The following is a 15,328-nucleotide window of genomic DNA, read 5'->3' as shown; positions in this document are numbered from 1 at the left end:
ACTGCCCATCGTCCAGGTTTGCCTTGCCTTAGTTGGGCTTCCATTGGGCCGAATAATCAGTCACGCAGGCCGCCTCAGGCAGCCTTGGTGCTAAAGATTATCACCCCCCCAGCAGAAACCCCCTGTGTGCCGGTTACTCAGAGTATCCTCGTAGCCAGAGCTAACAACCTAAGAGTGAGTGCATGCAGAGTTTTGCCAATGCAATTTACAGTGGAATTGAAACGTTGCCTTTCTTACCAAATATTCCTCAACAATCATTTAAACCAAAAGTAAGAGAGAATAGTGGCCTCCTGAACGAGCTCATTCTGTCATGAAGTAGCTCGGAGACCAACATTGCAAGGGGCAAGCTGAGGAATGGTTAGTTATGGACTGAAAAGGCTGAACTCTGGGTTGCCCTGGATACCGTGTTCTCATCACTGCCCTGTTCTGGCAAGAACTGAAGTCCTCCTGCATGACAGCTGCTCTGTCCCAAAAACATACAGCCAAAATAACACCATTTGTAATGAACTTAGTAACTCCTCTATTTGACCAAATGAGGAATTGAAAACAGTCTGGTTTTTTTTTTAGACAGAGAAAATAATTGAAAAACCTACCTTTGGCATTCATAAGATATGTTTATTATTGCATCAAATATAGTCTATTTCAATATTGGAACTATCACCAAATGGAAAATCGCACTCCTTAATGAACTCCGCATCTTGTTGCTCATATGGAGTTTAAATGGAGCAGTTTACAAGAACCACTGTGGTCGTTCTGAGAGCTCGTGCCTTTCTCTCTAGAAGTTGTACAGAGATAGTGAAAAAGAAGAAAGACCTCATCATTTTGTCACAGTGATATCCTGCTTTTCTTGCATCTCAGTGATGGTGCCAACATTGACACTGGCACTCAATCAAAAATTTGGAAGCCATCTCCACTTCTCCCACCCTACCTATAGCCTAGGCACTTTATTTTCATCCAGATTCCTTCATCATTCTCCTAGTGCCTACATACCTCCAGTCAAAGCACCGCAGATAGCCTGGTAGTTGGGAGGATCTGCTCTGAAGTCAAATTACCAAGATTCAAATCCGAGCTGCAGCCTCATAAAGCACTTGGCACTATACCTGAGACATAATAAGCATTTAATAAATTAAGGTTAGTTGTCATTATTAATGTCACTGTTATTCACACTAGTGATCTTTCTAAAGCCCAGATCTAATCTGATCTCTTCCTTGCATCAAACCGTTTATAACTCCCCATTGCCTCTTTAGTTTAGCCTGACGGGCCCCCCAGAATCTAAGGCCTGCCATCTCCCCAGTCTCGTCTCTCACTGCTCCCCCACTTTCCCTCCATGCTTTAGGCCTGGGTGTAATTCCTTAGATACACTCCACACATACCCTTGTCCCCTGTAGCTGACTATCCCTCGAGGCTTAGCTCCAAAGCCCCTGTAGCCTTCTCCAGGTCTCACTGTGAGAGACATACATACCTTCCTTTCTGCCTCTACAGCCAGGAGTATCTCGATGATGACTCACCACAACCTAGCTTGCCTGTCTCACATTAATTCATTCCACATATTTTTTTGAATGGTGCAATGTGCCAGGGATACAAATAAGCTACTCAAGAATGAGTTCAAGCTCAGCTTGTAGAAAGAGAAGAAAATAATTCTAGATTCTAAGAAGGAACAGGATTAAATCTATGGAGGAGGGTAGAGTCTCCCCTTAAACAAGATAATCTCCTCTTAGTGCCTTTTTTTCTGCATCACCTTGAACAGGACCTGAAATGAGTTTCTGCTTTTCTCACCATCACTACCCATCCCCCACCCAGCACACACACAACTACTCCTCACTCTAACTACGCCGTGCAGCCTGCCCATCACTGCCATGCCTTTTGTCTGAAGCCTGCCAATCATGCTATTGCCAGGCTCTTTCCTCTGCCTAGAGACCCTTTGTCCCTTTTCCTAGAACCTTCTGTTTTTCCAAGGTCCAACTCAAATGTCACTGCCTCCCAAAACCCTCTCTGACCGTCAGTCACCCTGCCCAGAATTATTTGCTTCCTTCTCTGGGTTCCTGTTGTCTTCAGGCTCAGTGATAGCACTTACCACATCAGGTAGCCATTGTTACAGTTTCCCCGCAGCCTGGTCAGGAGCTCCCAGCACAGAGCCTGCCATGAGGTCACATTCACTTGTGGCTGGTTGTTAGTCATTGGTTGAACGACTTAGTCACATCAGGAAAAGATTCCATTTTTTACTCTAAAATAAGGTGGTGGTTGTCATAATTCCAAAATAAACATCAGCTTTGCTTAAATAAATCCTGAATGATACAGGTAATATTTTACATTCTAGATTTGATAAGTGGCTATTAAAAATATACATACAAAGGAAATACCTCCCTCTGGCCAAGTCTTGATGACCAGTAGTTTAAAAAGGAGATTTAGGCAGGTAATATTCAATTTAGCACCTTTACCTAATGACTTTACATACATTACAGTCTGAAACCAGAAAGCCTACACAGAGTAAAATGAAGACTCTTTAGCAAAATCTATTGTGTTTACAAGCTTTAATTTCACAGCTTTCCTCAGCATCTGTACAGTTCAGAGTAATATGTACTGTTTAAAAGGTATTTAGATATAATAAATTAGTCATTTAAAAGTGTAATTAAATGTAACCATATTTCTCATAGCAAATTGGCTTTTGTAGGCATCTCATGCTAAATAAATCAAGCCTACTGAGAAATCCATGGGCCTTTGACAGACAAATTTTTCAAAGTTTCTGACTTAGGACCAAACTCAATTAAAACAATACTTTACAACTTCTGTGGAAACCAGGCTACAAGTAATCGATTTTGGAGGGTTTCTGTTAGGAGTAGCCCTCATGAGATTTATTCAAAAACTGAGCTCTAGGCAGCCTTAGGAAGGAAGCTATGAGTTGGTTATAAGAGATTCTTAAGTGAATTCTATTTTGGTGAGTGATTTTGATTGACAGTAGCACAAAGCCCTGTCTTGTGTGTGTATGTGAGTGTGTGTGCACTCACACATGTGGTATTTTCTTCTTAAGGAAAAGGCCTTAATGGAAACAGCTTCATATAATGACCAAAAGAATATAGACTCTACATCAGCCACCCTGGGCTCAAATCCCAGCTATTCACTGGCACAGTCGCCAGTAAATAGATTCTTAAGTGAATTTTATTTTGGTGAGTGGTTTTGATTGACAGTAGCACAAAACCCTGTCTTGTGTGTGTACGTGTGTATGTGCTCGTGCACACACATGCACGTGTGGTATTTTCTTCTCAAGAAAAAGGAATTAATGGAACAGCTTCATGTAATGACCAAAAGAATATAGACTCTACATCAGCCAACCTGGGCTCAAATCTATTTACTGGCACAATCACCCACAGAATGGGATGAATAAAATGCCTGCTTCAAAGGGGCCCAATGGGAATTTCACATGCCTAGTGCTCACCGGGCACCCACACTAACTAGTCTGCTGCTCCACCCAAGCCATTCTCGTCCAGGGGCCACTGCAGTGATCAGGAAGGATTTCTAGGACATTTTCCCTTTTTATGACCTCTGAGGACTGTGAGGGTGGGCAGAGGTTCTGTTGTGCTTGTTTTGATGTGAGCTTAACTGTCAGAATCCAGACAGACCTCCTCAGAGCTTTACAACTAAACTCTTTATTTCATTATTTCAATATTTCATTATTCTCTGTCCTGCCTCTAAACCTAGATTCAAGAAAAGCATGCCTCACTACATGCTGTCCTGTAGCAGATGCCCCAAAGATACCGTTCCTTCAAGTTGAGAATCCCCATAACCTAATATCAAACACAGAAGTATCCTCAGTTTGTTTAAAAAAGTAATAATCACACTCATCCATCAACATGGCACGTTGCAGAGCATGATGTTTGGAGAAAAGGAGGCAAAATGCACTTAATAAAATTAGAAGCATATAGTGAGGTTCTCAGACAAGTTATTTATGGTCTTCATTAACCTTGCAACATTGCTGCCATTATCATAGGTTTCATATAACAACATGAAAATATTGTCTTTACCTTTAAAATGGCAGGATTATCTTATCTCCTGTTCTTTTATTTAGCCTTCACGTCTCTCCCTCACCCCAAAATTTCTAGTGTTAGATCAGCTTGATCATGGAAAAGCAAAGCTCATGCTCTGTGCTAGTTAATTTCAGGAATGCGCTTTCCCAACGCTAGTGCATAGCAACAGCGCCACCAAAAGGACGCGGTGCCGAGTTTCTAGGATCTGTTCCATTTCTTTGCTCATCCATGTATCAGATGCCTTTGTCATGATGATTTCTGGATGATATGTCCAATATATTGGCATTTCAGGTTCTTTATAGTTAATAGGTCTTAATTTGTTCTGAGCTACAGATTCATTAACTTCTCAGCTCTCTTTAGTGTAATGAGTTTTCTTTTTAGCCCTCCTGAATTAAAACGGTAAGTAGTTGATTGTGCTAAGCTGCAGCTAAACCAGATGAGCAGATGTTCGTATAACACTATGGAAATGATACATGAAAACTGATTATTAGAATCAGTGTAATATCTCTGCTGTCAGGAGAAAATAGTGAAATGTAAGAGTTGTCCCGTATCTAGTGACTATGAAACTCACCTCCTGAAATCAACTTCTCCTCATTCTTCGTGAGTTGTCTATTATTGTATCTTATGTTTGTCCCCAATTTAGCAATATGGCAAACTTGACTTTATTTAATTTTACATACATAGTGACATGTCATAAGAGTGAAATCAGGTTAATTTAATTTACAACGAGGAGGTAGTCTTACATATTTCAGATAAATGTATCTCAGGATGACGTTTGTTTCCTGCCAGAAACTGCACTGAGTTTTGTTGTATTTGTTGTTATTCAAAGACCTAAGTATTCAACACTCTAGGTGAACCCCCAGGCTGGATTAAGCACTATAGCCTACGGGTTGAGAGGGTGAACGAGAGAGTCAGACTGCCTGAGTTCAAATTCTGCCTCCACTATTTTCTGGCTGGCATGACTTTGGTTAACACCCAGTGTCTGAACTACTTCTCCTGGTAGATGGAGTTGTTAATCCTGTCTATTCATAGAACTGTTGTGAGGATGAAATGAGATGCTAGCAACCCCCGATCTAACACGAAGTGCTCAGTAAATCTCACTCACTGCTAGTATTGTTATTGTTGTCATAGTTATTTGTAGGTACTCATTGCTGTTCCTTTGCTTATGGTATATTGTCTAAATATGGCTGAATCACAAAATGAAAAAAACCTATTTTAGTTTCTTTAACTGGTGCTTTCACAGGATGTTACCTACCTAGAAGTCATAGCAATAGGTTTACTGCTGCATCTGTATAGAAATGTATCTATTTCCATGTGTGCATGGGGACATCTGGTTTCAGACAGCCCATTCCCGTCTCCCCAGCCCTACCCACACCCCCCCCCCACCACGTTCAGAGAGCTTTTAGAAACCATTAGGCACATTCTCCTTCATTCTGATTTGGGCCTAAGAAAACAAAAAGACCTCTTTCAAGTAAAAGCTCGGCCCTTTCCAAGCATCAAAGCAAAGTTACGGGAACTGGAATACGTGGAATGAGCTTTGCAGCTGCAGCATGTCCCTGTCCCTGATTCTGATTGTGAAATTAGGAGCCATGTACAGAGGAAGGGAATTGGGGCTGCCCCGTTTTGTATGACACCCTCTTCAAAACAAGGCTTGCATCCTTCCCCAGCTGAATTATCAGCAGTTGTGGTTTATAAGTCCATTCATAGCAGCGACATGTGTAAGCCGGCATGCTCAGCCATGATATGCTATTATTAAATTTAAGTTAGTTACTAAATTAAAAATTGTGGGGTAAAACTTGGTCATTAGTTTTTTAGTAGTAAAAATTAAGTTAAAAGCAGGTATTTAGGCTGAGTTCCATACAATTATTATAACTGATTTTTTTGTTTACCTTTCTGTCTGTTCACATCAGCAGTCTTTACTATTAGTTTCCATTGCTTATTTTTTTTTGTCTTCTAATACTTAAAAACCACTGCGAATGTGAATCTTTTATTGATTGTGTTACATTTTACTCCATGTATCATTGGCTCTGTTGTACATAAACCTGAGCCAGCATCGAAGGGGCCAGTCTATGTAGTCTTCAGTGAGAGCTGAGTCATAAACAAGATAGGATTCTGTAGCCATTTTGCTTCTCCAGAGGTTGAAGTCATCTGGACTACATCTACAGAGGTAAATAGAATGGTGTAAAATTGAGGAAATGGAGATTTGGCTGAGTATGAGGACCATGATGCATAGAGAGTTATGGAAATACATCTGAAGGTAAATAGGCGGAGGCCCATTGACTGGAGGCCTGAATTCAGCTGAAATACTGGATGAATACCAATGGCAGTATTACCGGGAGTATTTCTACACCAGTGTGAGTTGGTCTAGAGAACCTGTTTGGCCCTTTGCTTGCTAATTCCCTTTTTGCTGTGAAATAATAAAGCCTAAATCATAGAATTAAATTTCACTTGCAAATTGCTGAAAGGCTTATTTCTCCAGTGAGATCAAATATGTCTTATGACAGGTTTTTCCTTCCACTGTTCTCCCAGCTGTTGTTTCTTATTGCTGAAATGGTGATGCATTGATATTGGTTCAATTACCAAAGTATCCGGGTACATTTAAATTCATGGTGCATCACAGAGAGTCAGGCTAAGTGGCTATGATTATCAGACAGGGTGTTTGATTTAAATCAAAGGAGCACTTCCAAGAGATTATTTATAGAGGAAGACAGTTTACTCTGAAGAATTCCCATCACCGATGTCACTAATATTTTAGGACCCATTAAAATAAGGAATTTATGGAAAATGAGGAATATGTGTCCTATGTATATATAGGCACGATTGCTACACTGTTTCCCTCACTTGGCATCAGCTCTGTGGGGACACGTTTTGAGTGAGAAAACCTTTAGGCCAGTTCAATTGGGTAAGGAGGGAACTGAGACTCTTTAAATGGAATTCAAAAATATATACCTAATTCCACCTTGTAATAAAATGAGAATGTTCAAAATGATTTTCATATTAGAATTACATGGTTGTTAGCCACATCCAAAAAAATACTTGGAGCCACATTCAAAAAGAGATCGTAATCTGATAGAATGGAATTCTCTCTATTTACAGAACAAAAGAAAAACAGCAGGTTCTGTTTAAGGCTTACATGGGATACACTTGTTTAGCTCCATTACTAAATAGACAGTAACTTAAAGGTTTCTTGTTGGGAGTGGGGAGATTCCACATTTTTGTTAGGTATTGGCATCACTTTTTTCAGTTTGTTGATTAGTTCTGGAGGTTTTATTATACACTTGGGAAAGATGACCACTTGACCCAAGATTTTGAGTGTAATTTCATTAATGAAAATAGAAGTTACCCTTGCAAACTTACTAACATTGAGATATAAATATATTCTATATCTCTTGAGTCTCTTGAGTCACTGCTAATACTTGCTATGCAGTTCCATGAAATGCCTTAGTTTGTCTTGCTGTATCTGGAAGTATCAGCTACTGTTCACCGCATAAAATTCCACAAGGAGGATGATTCACATAAACTTAAAATTGCAACATAGATACTATCTAGTCCAGTGACTGGCCATGAAAATAACCTGTGTTTTCGCATCTGTACCACCTTGTTATTGGCTGGGTCTCTCCCAACAGCCTTTGACTCTTCTGCAAAGTAAACTAGCTCCTCCTATGGATTGTTTCTCAGGAAAAAAAAAATACAGCAATGAGAGTACATATGAAAGTATGTAAAGAACATTATGCTGATTAGTCCCTCACAACTGTTTTGTCTTTAACAGCCTGTCAACCAGGGTCGGCACTATCAGAAAGAAATGAATCCACCTTCTCCTTCCAACCCCCGGTAAGAATCTTATTAATCTAAATGGGTTTTTTTAAAACATTGTTTAGAAGGTTGTACATTTTTCTCTCTTTGTTTTCCAAAACTTCCTAAGAGCTTCCAAAGTTCTTTTCTTTAGAAGTCTTAGTTCAGTCTACTTTTCTCACTCAGACTATAGTGTAACAGTCTACCTAAGTTTAAATAGCCCCTCTGCCTTTTACTAGCTGTGGGACTTTGAGCAAGTCATTTAACTGAAGAGTAATTCAAACGTAATAATGACCTTATAGTACTTTAGGGAAGATCATACAAACTAATACATTAAAAAATTTTAGCACAGTTTCTGTCACACAGCAAGGACAATATTGTTGTATTTGCTTTTAATAGGTATTCGATGTTTAGTACATTTTCAGCAAGTCTTTTTTTGTATTATCTCGTATTTTTAAATTTATTAAATTAGTTTATATGAGTTCAAAAAGCCATTCTTTTTTTTCATAATTTCAGAAGTTCATAATCTCAAAATTTTTTCCTTTTTTCAAAAATGTCATTGTAATATGAGTCATTTGTCAAAATTTTTTTAAAAACTCATTTTGACCTCATTAGAGACAAGCAAATCTGAATGTGAGCTAAGCTAGTTTGTCAGTATAAATCAGTATCACTTTGTTACTATTTACTGAATACTAGAAATTTACTGACAATCCATCTACCTTATCTCCACCCACAGCATCTTAGAAATTGTAATATTTCTCATTATCCAAATACCTCTCATTATCAAGCTCTGCCATCTATACTGTGGTTTGTCCCACTTAATGGACCAAAACACCATAAATAGCACTTGTGACTGTGGCTCCAGCCTATCAGTTACACAGTGTCTGAATAAGACTTAGTTTGCACATATCGAAAACAACTTAGAAAGTACTAGAAGAGAGACAGACAAAAAGAGATAGACAGGAGGGATTTGTTATATGAGAATCAGGGCTCTATCCTGGAACGCACAGGCAACCAGACCGCAGGAGGGGCCTGACATAAGAACTGCAAAGCAGAAAGGGGCTGAGCAGCAACCTTGCTCCATCTCTGCTTGCTACTTCCTGTCTCCTCCATTCATCTAAGCACCCACTTCCTCTGCTTCCGGTCACATATGGCTGTCTGACAACAGCTCTTGAGTTTACACATTGTGGTTCACAGTACACATCAAGCTTAACATCCCAATTCCTACTTTCCAGGAGAAAGAATGTGATTGGCCTAGCATGAGCCAAGTATTCACTTCTGGTCCAATCATCAATGAACAGCCAACCCCAAGCCATGAAGAACTAATACTGCCACCAGGAGGCCACTTACATGGTTTACAGGACATTTATTGGGCCCAAAATATTCATGGCAGAGAGAGAGGAAATGTTTTTTATTAGTAATCTCTTCTAAGTGTTCCTGGTCTCTACTCTTGATCTGGTCATTCTTTCATGGTTATCTAGCAGGGGGAATTGGCATTATCATAGATATTATAAGGAGCTCAAAATTGAGATTGTAATTTCAGTGTTTATAAAAAGGTGTTTTAGCATTCTTAAAATCAGTTGTCTCATGATATATGAATATGTGTCTTGAGATCTTGCAGCTCAAACAAACTCTTTTTTTCTATATATGAATAAACTTTCAAGGTAACTGGAAATTCAACTTTGGTCCAAATTGTAGCAAAGACAGAATTTGTGGTCTGAATAAATGAAAGTGATGATAAGATATGTTAGAAAGTGGAGCCTTTCTAACAGAAGGAGTAGAGGGACCTAATTCTCAGCCTAATTATGCTAGTAACCCAGTATATGATCTCAGACAAGCCTCAACCCATCCAAACCTCTTCTAATATGAAAACCCTCATGTGTGAAAGAAAGGATCTGAGTTACCGGCTCTCTCAGATCACTTCATCTTTCTGATTCTGTGACTTCAATGAAACTCATTATAGACTTGGCTATGAAAACCAGTTCCACTATGGAAGGAAACACTACCCTGTATAGAAAACATACCTCATGGTATTGGATTCATTAATTAATGTTTAGATGTAGTAGTGTATGACTTCAAATATGTCTTTTAAAATTTGATTCCCAAAGATAGAATATAAGAAAATTCACTAACTAAACAGGCAGTATTTTATTTAACTAATTACATGTTCATTCATTTAGAAAAAATTATTTTACATTTTTACATAATAAAATAAAAATCTAAATTCTAAAACAAAAATAAAATGCTATCATCCCATTTCCTAACAGTTTATCCATCAATTTCCTAGAAAATTATTATATATCTGTTTAGAAAACTTTAAGATTATGTGGCTTGGATCTTAGCTCATAAATCCTGCAGCTTGAAGAATTGGTAGAAAGGCATTATTGGGCCATAAATAAAGATGAGGATAAAATTATGAAGTCAGCATTGATCATCGTATAAAAATGGGATAAATTGAATCATGTAATGCACTTAATTTAACTTAGAATTGAAAGCTGTGATTTTTCTTAAGATTTGTATTTATAATATTTCTTATAAGTAGTACTCCATGCTTTAGATCCTAAAATATGAAATTTTACAATTAAACTTTGAAGTTAGAAGGTAATGATAATGAATATGAAAAAAACAAGAAATGAAAAGCTAAGTCTGTAAGTCTACCCCCTTGGATAAACAAGCATCTAAGCTGAATCCTGGATTGAAAGTTTGGTGTATAGAAGCTCTGAACAATATACATGAGATACAGGTAGGCTCTTGATTTCCTGAGTTAAATGTGGTTGTAAATAAGGGTAACAGAAATATGACAGGATGGTAGACGTGTGTATACCAGTCCATCAATAGTGACCTTTGAGAGGTGAAATGGCCACGTTAGCTTCAGTGAAATATCCGCAACTACTCCAGAGACCTAAGAACCTAGGATTTTTAGGTTATATATGCTCACAACGACATACATACATATTTCAAGAGTCAACTTCCAGTTAGCTTCATTAATATAACAGAACAACCAATATCCCCATAGTCTTTCATTTACATTTTATTCTGGAAAGATTTTTATTTCTGCAACATATTACCATCTTAGTTTTATGTGTTTATGATTAAAGTTAAAGATAGTATTTAGTCCACAAAGCAGGTACATTTGGGTTTTGAAGACTTGGCTCTAGGATGAAGATAGCTGAAACATTATATATTCATACATTGTTTTCCTCAGAGTAAAATAATTCACTTGTACTCATATGGCAGTGCTTGATATTGGACAGAGGTGGGATACAGTGATGATTGTTTCCAGAGAAGTTTACAGTCTAGAAATGAAAATACAGTATTCACCTCATCATGTCCCCTTGCATGTCAAGGTTTGCACCAAAGGCCTCTCCCCTCGCATCATTTGGCACAGGTGTGAAATTTCCCATTATTTTTGCCTAACATACTGATTGATATTTAGGTAGCAGCTCAGATGCTAGGCCCTTGCCTCCAGTGTCCACCCAAACTGCCCTTTGGGGTCCTGACAGCCTCTTTGGAAAGGTGCATAAATGGCTAACATAATCTAATACAATTTAGAGGCGTGTTGGGTAGGAGGAAATAATTTCACAGTTCATTCATGTCGAGAAATGTTTCTGAGCATGTAAACTCACATGCTGCCAAATGGAGCAAACTGGATGCTGTTTGCAGCCTTAAGTCGTTTATTTTCAAATGCCGTCTATTGGTTTGTGGAGGTTCAGAGCCATCCCTTAGGCACATCTATTTATGTGTTTATGTAGATTCTTCAGAACAACTCAAGATATTTTTGCTCAGGAATGGATTTTATAAAATAAGCTCTGATTATGTTCTGGTTGTCTGTTCATATGGATGGACTTGATAACCACCCTTGCATTTCAAATGTTGATTGTACTTGCTATTTTTACAACTCTTTGGAAAATTAGGGGGAGGAGGGAAGGTCGTCAGAGGCTCTGTAAGGTTCTAAATGTTTATAGAAATAAACAATACAGAAAATAATTCTAGAGCGCCCAAACAGTAATGAAGGGCATGATTTTTAAAGTGTTTGCTTTATAATTTATTGCTTATCTTTGGTTTTTTAAAATGTCATTGCAGATTTTGTTAGGGCTTGAATCCTTTGCAGCTTTGCCACATGTTTGTATGATATGAATGTACTTATAACTATAATTATCTGATAAAGCCCTGCAGACTTTGCAAATGATTAATACCCACTGACCTTGGTTTGCGCTGGTTCAGCCGGCCTGACTGAGGCAAGCTGGCCTGTCATCATAACCTACATCAGCGCTACTCTGGGCCCATCAGTAGCTTCATTTTTCTTTTCTCTCCAATTGTTGGGACTCAACCTGCTGGGCTTCTCCTCATACTGCTTAAGTTTTTTTCCCCATCCACACAAAAGAGGGGAAAATGTGTAAATAAATAAAATTAAATACAGAATTTGCATGCCATGTTCCTCTTCAAATGATTAAGTTTGGGTCATTTTTAAATGAATGAGTCAAATTTTTAACAAATATTCCTTCAGATTTTCTGGTTAATTGCGCAGTTTTTCTAAACGTAGTGTTACTACGTTTAGAGAAACATTTAGAGTAGTTCTATTACCTACATTTTTGCATTAGATCTCAATGATTTGTTAATAAACCAAAGGCATCAATTTTTACTTTCATCATTTCTCTTGCTGACTTTAAGGAAAAGGTGCCGGAATCTGCCTTATTTCATAATCTCATCCCCACCAATTCACACCTGCTTATGTGAGGGCTGTGAATCTCCATACTCAGAACCCACCAGTCTACAGCAAAGGCCAGGCTTGAAATGACTTGTATAGCCTCTCTAGCCTGTCCCAGAGAAAACTCAAGCTAAATGCACCCTCGGTAGCAAACTGAATTCCTCAAGGATCATCCTGCTTCTCACCTCTGAACACTCTGAACCTAGGACCCTGCCCTGTGTAACTCTGGGGACACCATTCCCATAGGGTTCAAGAGGACCCAACAGCTCACCCACAGAGCTGGGTTACCAGTGGTACCCGACCCCATTGGCACTTGGTCTGCCCAGCCCACGTTCCATCCTGGTTCTGATCAGAAGCCAGTCAGCTCAGTTGCTCCAATCGCTCTGTCCGCCTAGCCAGCCGTCACCACGGAAGACTGGGTGCCACCACCCCCTGCCCACCTGACTGATACTTCTTTTTTTTTTTTGCTCCCTCTACTTGTTCATCCTGGCCCTGCCTGCCTGGGCCTCAGCTGACCACACTGTCCAGTTTCTCGGCTGAAATATCTGCCCACTTTCTGACCAGGTCTCTCCTGGGCCACTGGCTTCAACCCAAGTTTCCTACTGCCTCAGCTGTACCCATGAGAGAAGCTTAAGCCGCAAGGACTGGGAAATGCTCATCAGTATTTTAGTGATTATCATGTTTTCCCAAATTACAAATTTACCAAACCCATTTCCATGAGAATTTCAGAACAACAAATTGCATCTTCTCCCCAAAGCTTCTATGTCTAATTTATGTCTAAAGTAATGGATCCCTGAAGATCTTAACATGTGTAGCAAGATGCGGGGCTTGTGCAGTTACCCAGGCCTCCCTAATCACTGCTGTCCACTCTGCACTCAGCTTGCCTTTGGTCTAGGGTCCAGGGTAAAGAAGGTAATTACCAAAGTAATTATTTACTATTCTAACATTTTACAGTTTCAGCTTTTAATTAAAAGTTTCAGTTTCCTCTTCTATAGTAATAAGTACCTTTAAAAAGCCAAAGTACTGATTTCAGTTTATAATATTTGCCTCTATTCTATCTGAGGGGGACGAAAGAGGGATGCAGGCTGAGGTCCAGGATAGTGATGGGAACCTAAATGAAAGGCCGTAGTTACGGTTAAATGGCCATAGTCATCATCTCTGTGGAGTCACTGACTCCTCATTCATTTTGTAGCTTCCCTTGTTTCAACAAGGAGCCACTCTAGCACGAAATGGTTGAATGTGTGCTGCAGTTCATAACTTCCCCGATATTCAGGGCCACTCTTGAAGCACCTGCTATGAGCAGAGTATTTTTGGAGCACCTGCTATATGCAGAGCACCAGAGAGACTTTAATGTGCTCTTGGTGAGTTTGCAGCCTCCCAGCATCGGCAAGTCCACACTGAGTGTCAGCAGGGCAGCGTTAGGAAAGGTACTCGGGGGTGTGGGGGCACACACCGTGCCTGGCCAGAAGTCATAGCCCTCCCAAACCTGTGCCTGCTCATAAACTCTGCTTTTGCTGGCAGTTGGTCTTACTTCTTCCCTGTGATTTGTTTCCTTATTAATAAAAAAAAAATTACATTTGAAATTGATTGAAGTTAAAACACATAGTTTTTCACTCCAGCAACATACTATGTTTACCAGCATTTACAGCTTTATGTTTTACTGTTCATTACATCATAAAGACCCAATAAGTATGATAAATGCTATACAAGTCAAACGTCCAGCCTGTTTTAAATGAGTTGAAGAGTAGAAGGCATACAACTTTCAGCTGATTTGATTGAATTAACAGTAACATTATTGTTCTATTGAGTCTTCCTTGTCCATTGATTTTTAGAAGCCTTTAGCTCCTTTGCTATCCAGTAAGACAAATCAGATGCAATTTGGTGCTCGGGACAAGACGTTGCTGTTGTATATTGTGTGTTTATGAATGGAAAAAAATTACATATGTTCTGAAATAAGACTGGGTAGGAAGCAACTTCTTACATTTTCCTATAAACAGCTTCTTTGCTTTTGACTTTTGAGGTTAACAATAGTGACTTTTGTTTTATTATGTGAGCACAAGTGAAGCCAGATGGTTATTTATAGATAATTTATCTCTTCAGATGAAAGGAAAACCTAGCTAGAATTTTTCATATTCTCATATTTTTCAATCCTGAATTCTCTTGTTTTGCAGAACTTACAGACTAATAAGCAACTGCATGAAAGCAAGGAGGGGAGCTTAAAATATATTCTGTTGAATTAATAGCAAACAGTTTCTAAACAGCAGAACCATTTGTGTTATCAAAATATTAATGAGCCAGAAACCTGAAATCTGGCCTGGCGTGAGGTCAATCAGCATCCTGATAAAATGAAGGTCTTAGTTTAAATAAAATCTCAATTTTGGCTTTCAGTTAAGCAGTTAAGCAATGAAGTCCTGTCATTTGTGTGGGGTGATTTATCCATAAACTACTGGATGGATATATATATATATTTTTTTAATGATATATTTTTCTTTATACCTATAGGTGGGGGTAAAGGGTGAGAATCTATTCCTTGGCCACCAGCTTTAGAAGAAAGTTCCATTATGATTTGTGTTCTGATTTGGTGACAGGTGCACTTACTTTGTGTTTCACCATTTGCCCTGTTCCTACCTCCTTAATAGCTTTGATTCAAAGCTGAAATTGCCTCCATTTTGGAAACACGATTAACTCAGATTAAGAGTCCAGAAAAGTTTCTCCTACTGGAAAAATGGAAGAAGTGGGGTACAAGCAAGAAGAGCCACCCATGTGACATCCTCTACATTCGCTTGTGATTTTCTAAATGTTGGTG

General features: G+C 38.9%; 1 protein-coding gene across 7 annotated transcripts in view; it reads left to right on the top strand.

Annotated features, from left to right (window-relative positions):
- CFAP20DC (CFAP20 domain containing) overlaps positions 1-15,328 on the top strand; it is a 201,382-nt gene that overhangs the window by 153,467 nt on the left and 32,587 nt on the right. For all 7 annotated transcript variants that reach the window (XM_037019232.2, XM_037019236.2, XM_037019235.2 and 4 more), the window contains one exon: positions 7,792-7,853. In XM_037019232.2, coding sequence (XP_036875127.2) covers positions 7,792-7,853 — 62 coding nt within the window. The remainder of the gene's footprint in view (positions 1-7,791; positions 7,854-15,328) is intronic.

The sequence above is a fragment of the Manis javanica genome, chromosome 3 (genome assembly GCF_040802235.1).
Source record: "Manis javanica isolate MJ-LG chromosome 3, MJ_LKY, whole genome shotgun sequence".
NCBI lineage: Eukaryota > Metazoa > Chordata > Mammalia > Pholidota > Manidae > Manis > Manis javanica.
This window is presented reverse-complemented; position numbering and strand designations above follow the sequence as displayed.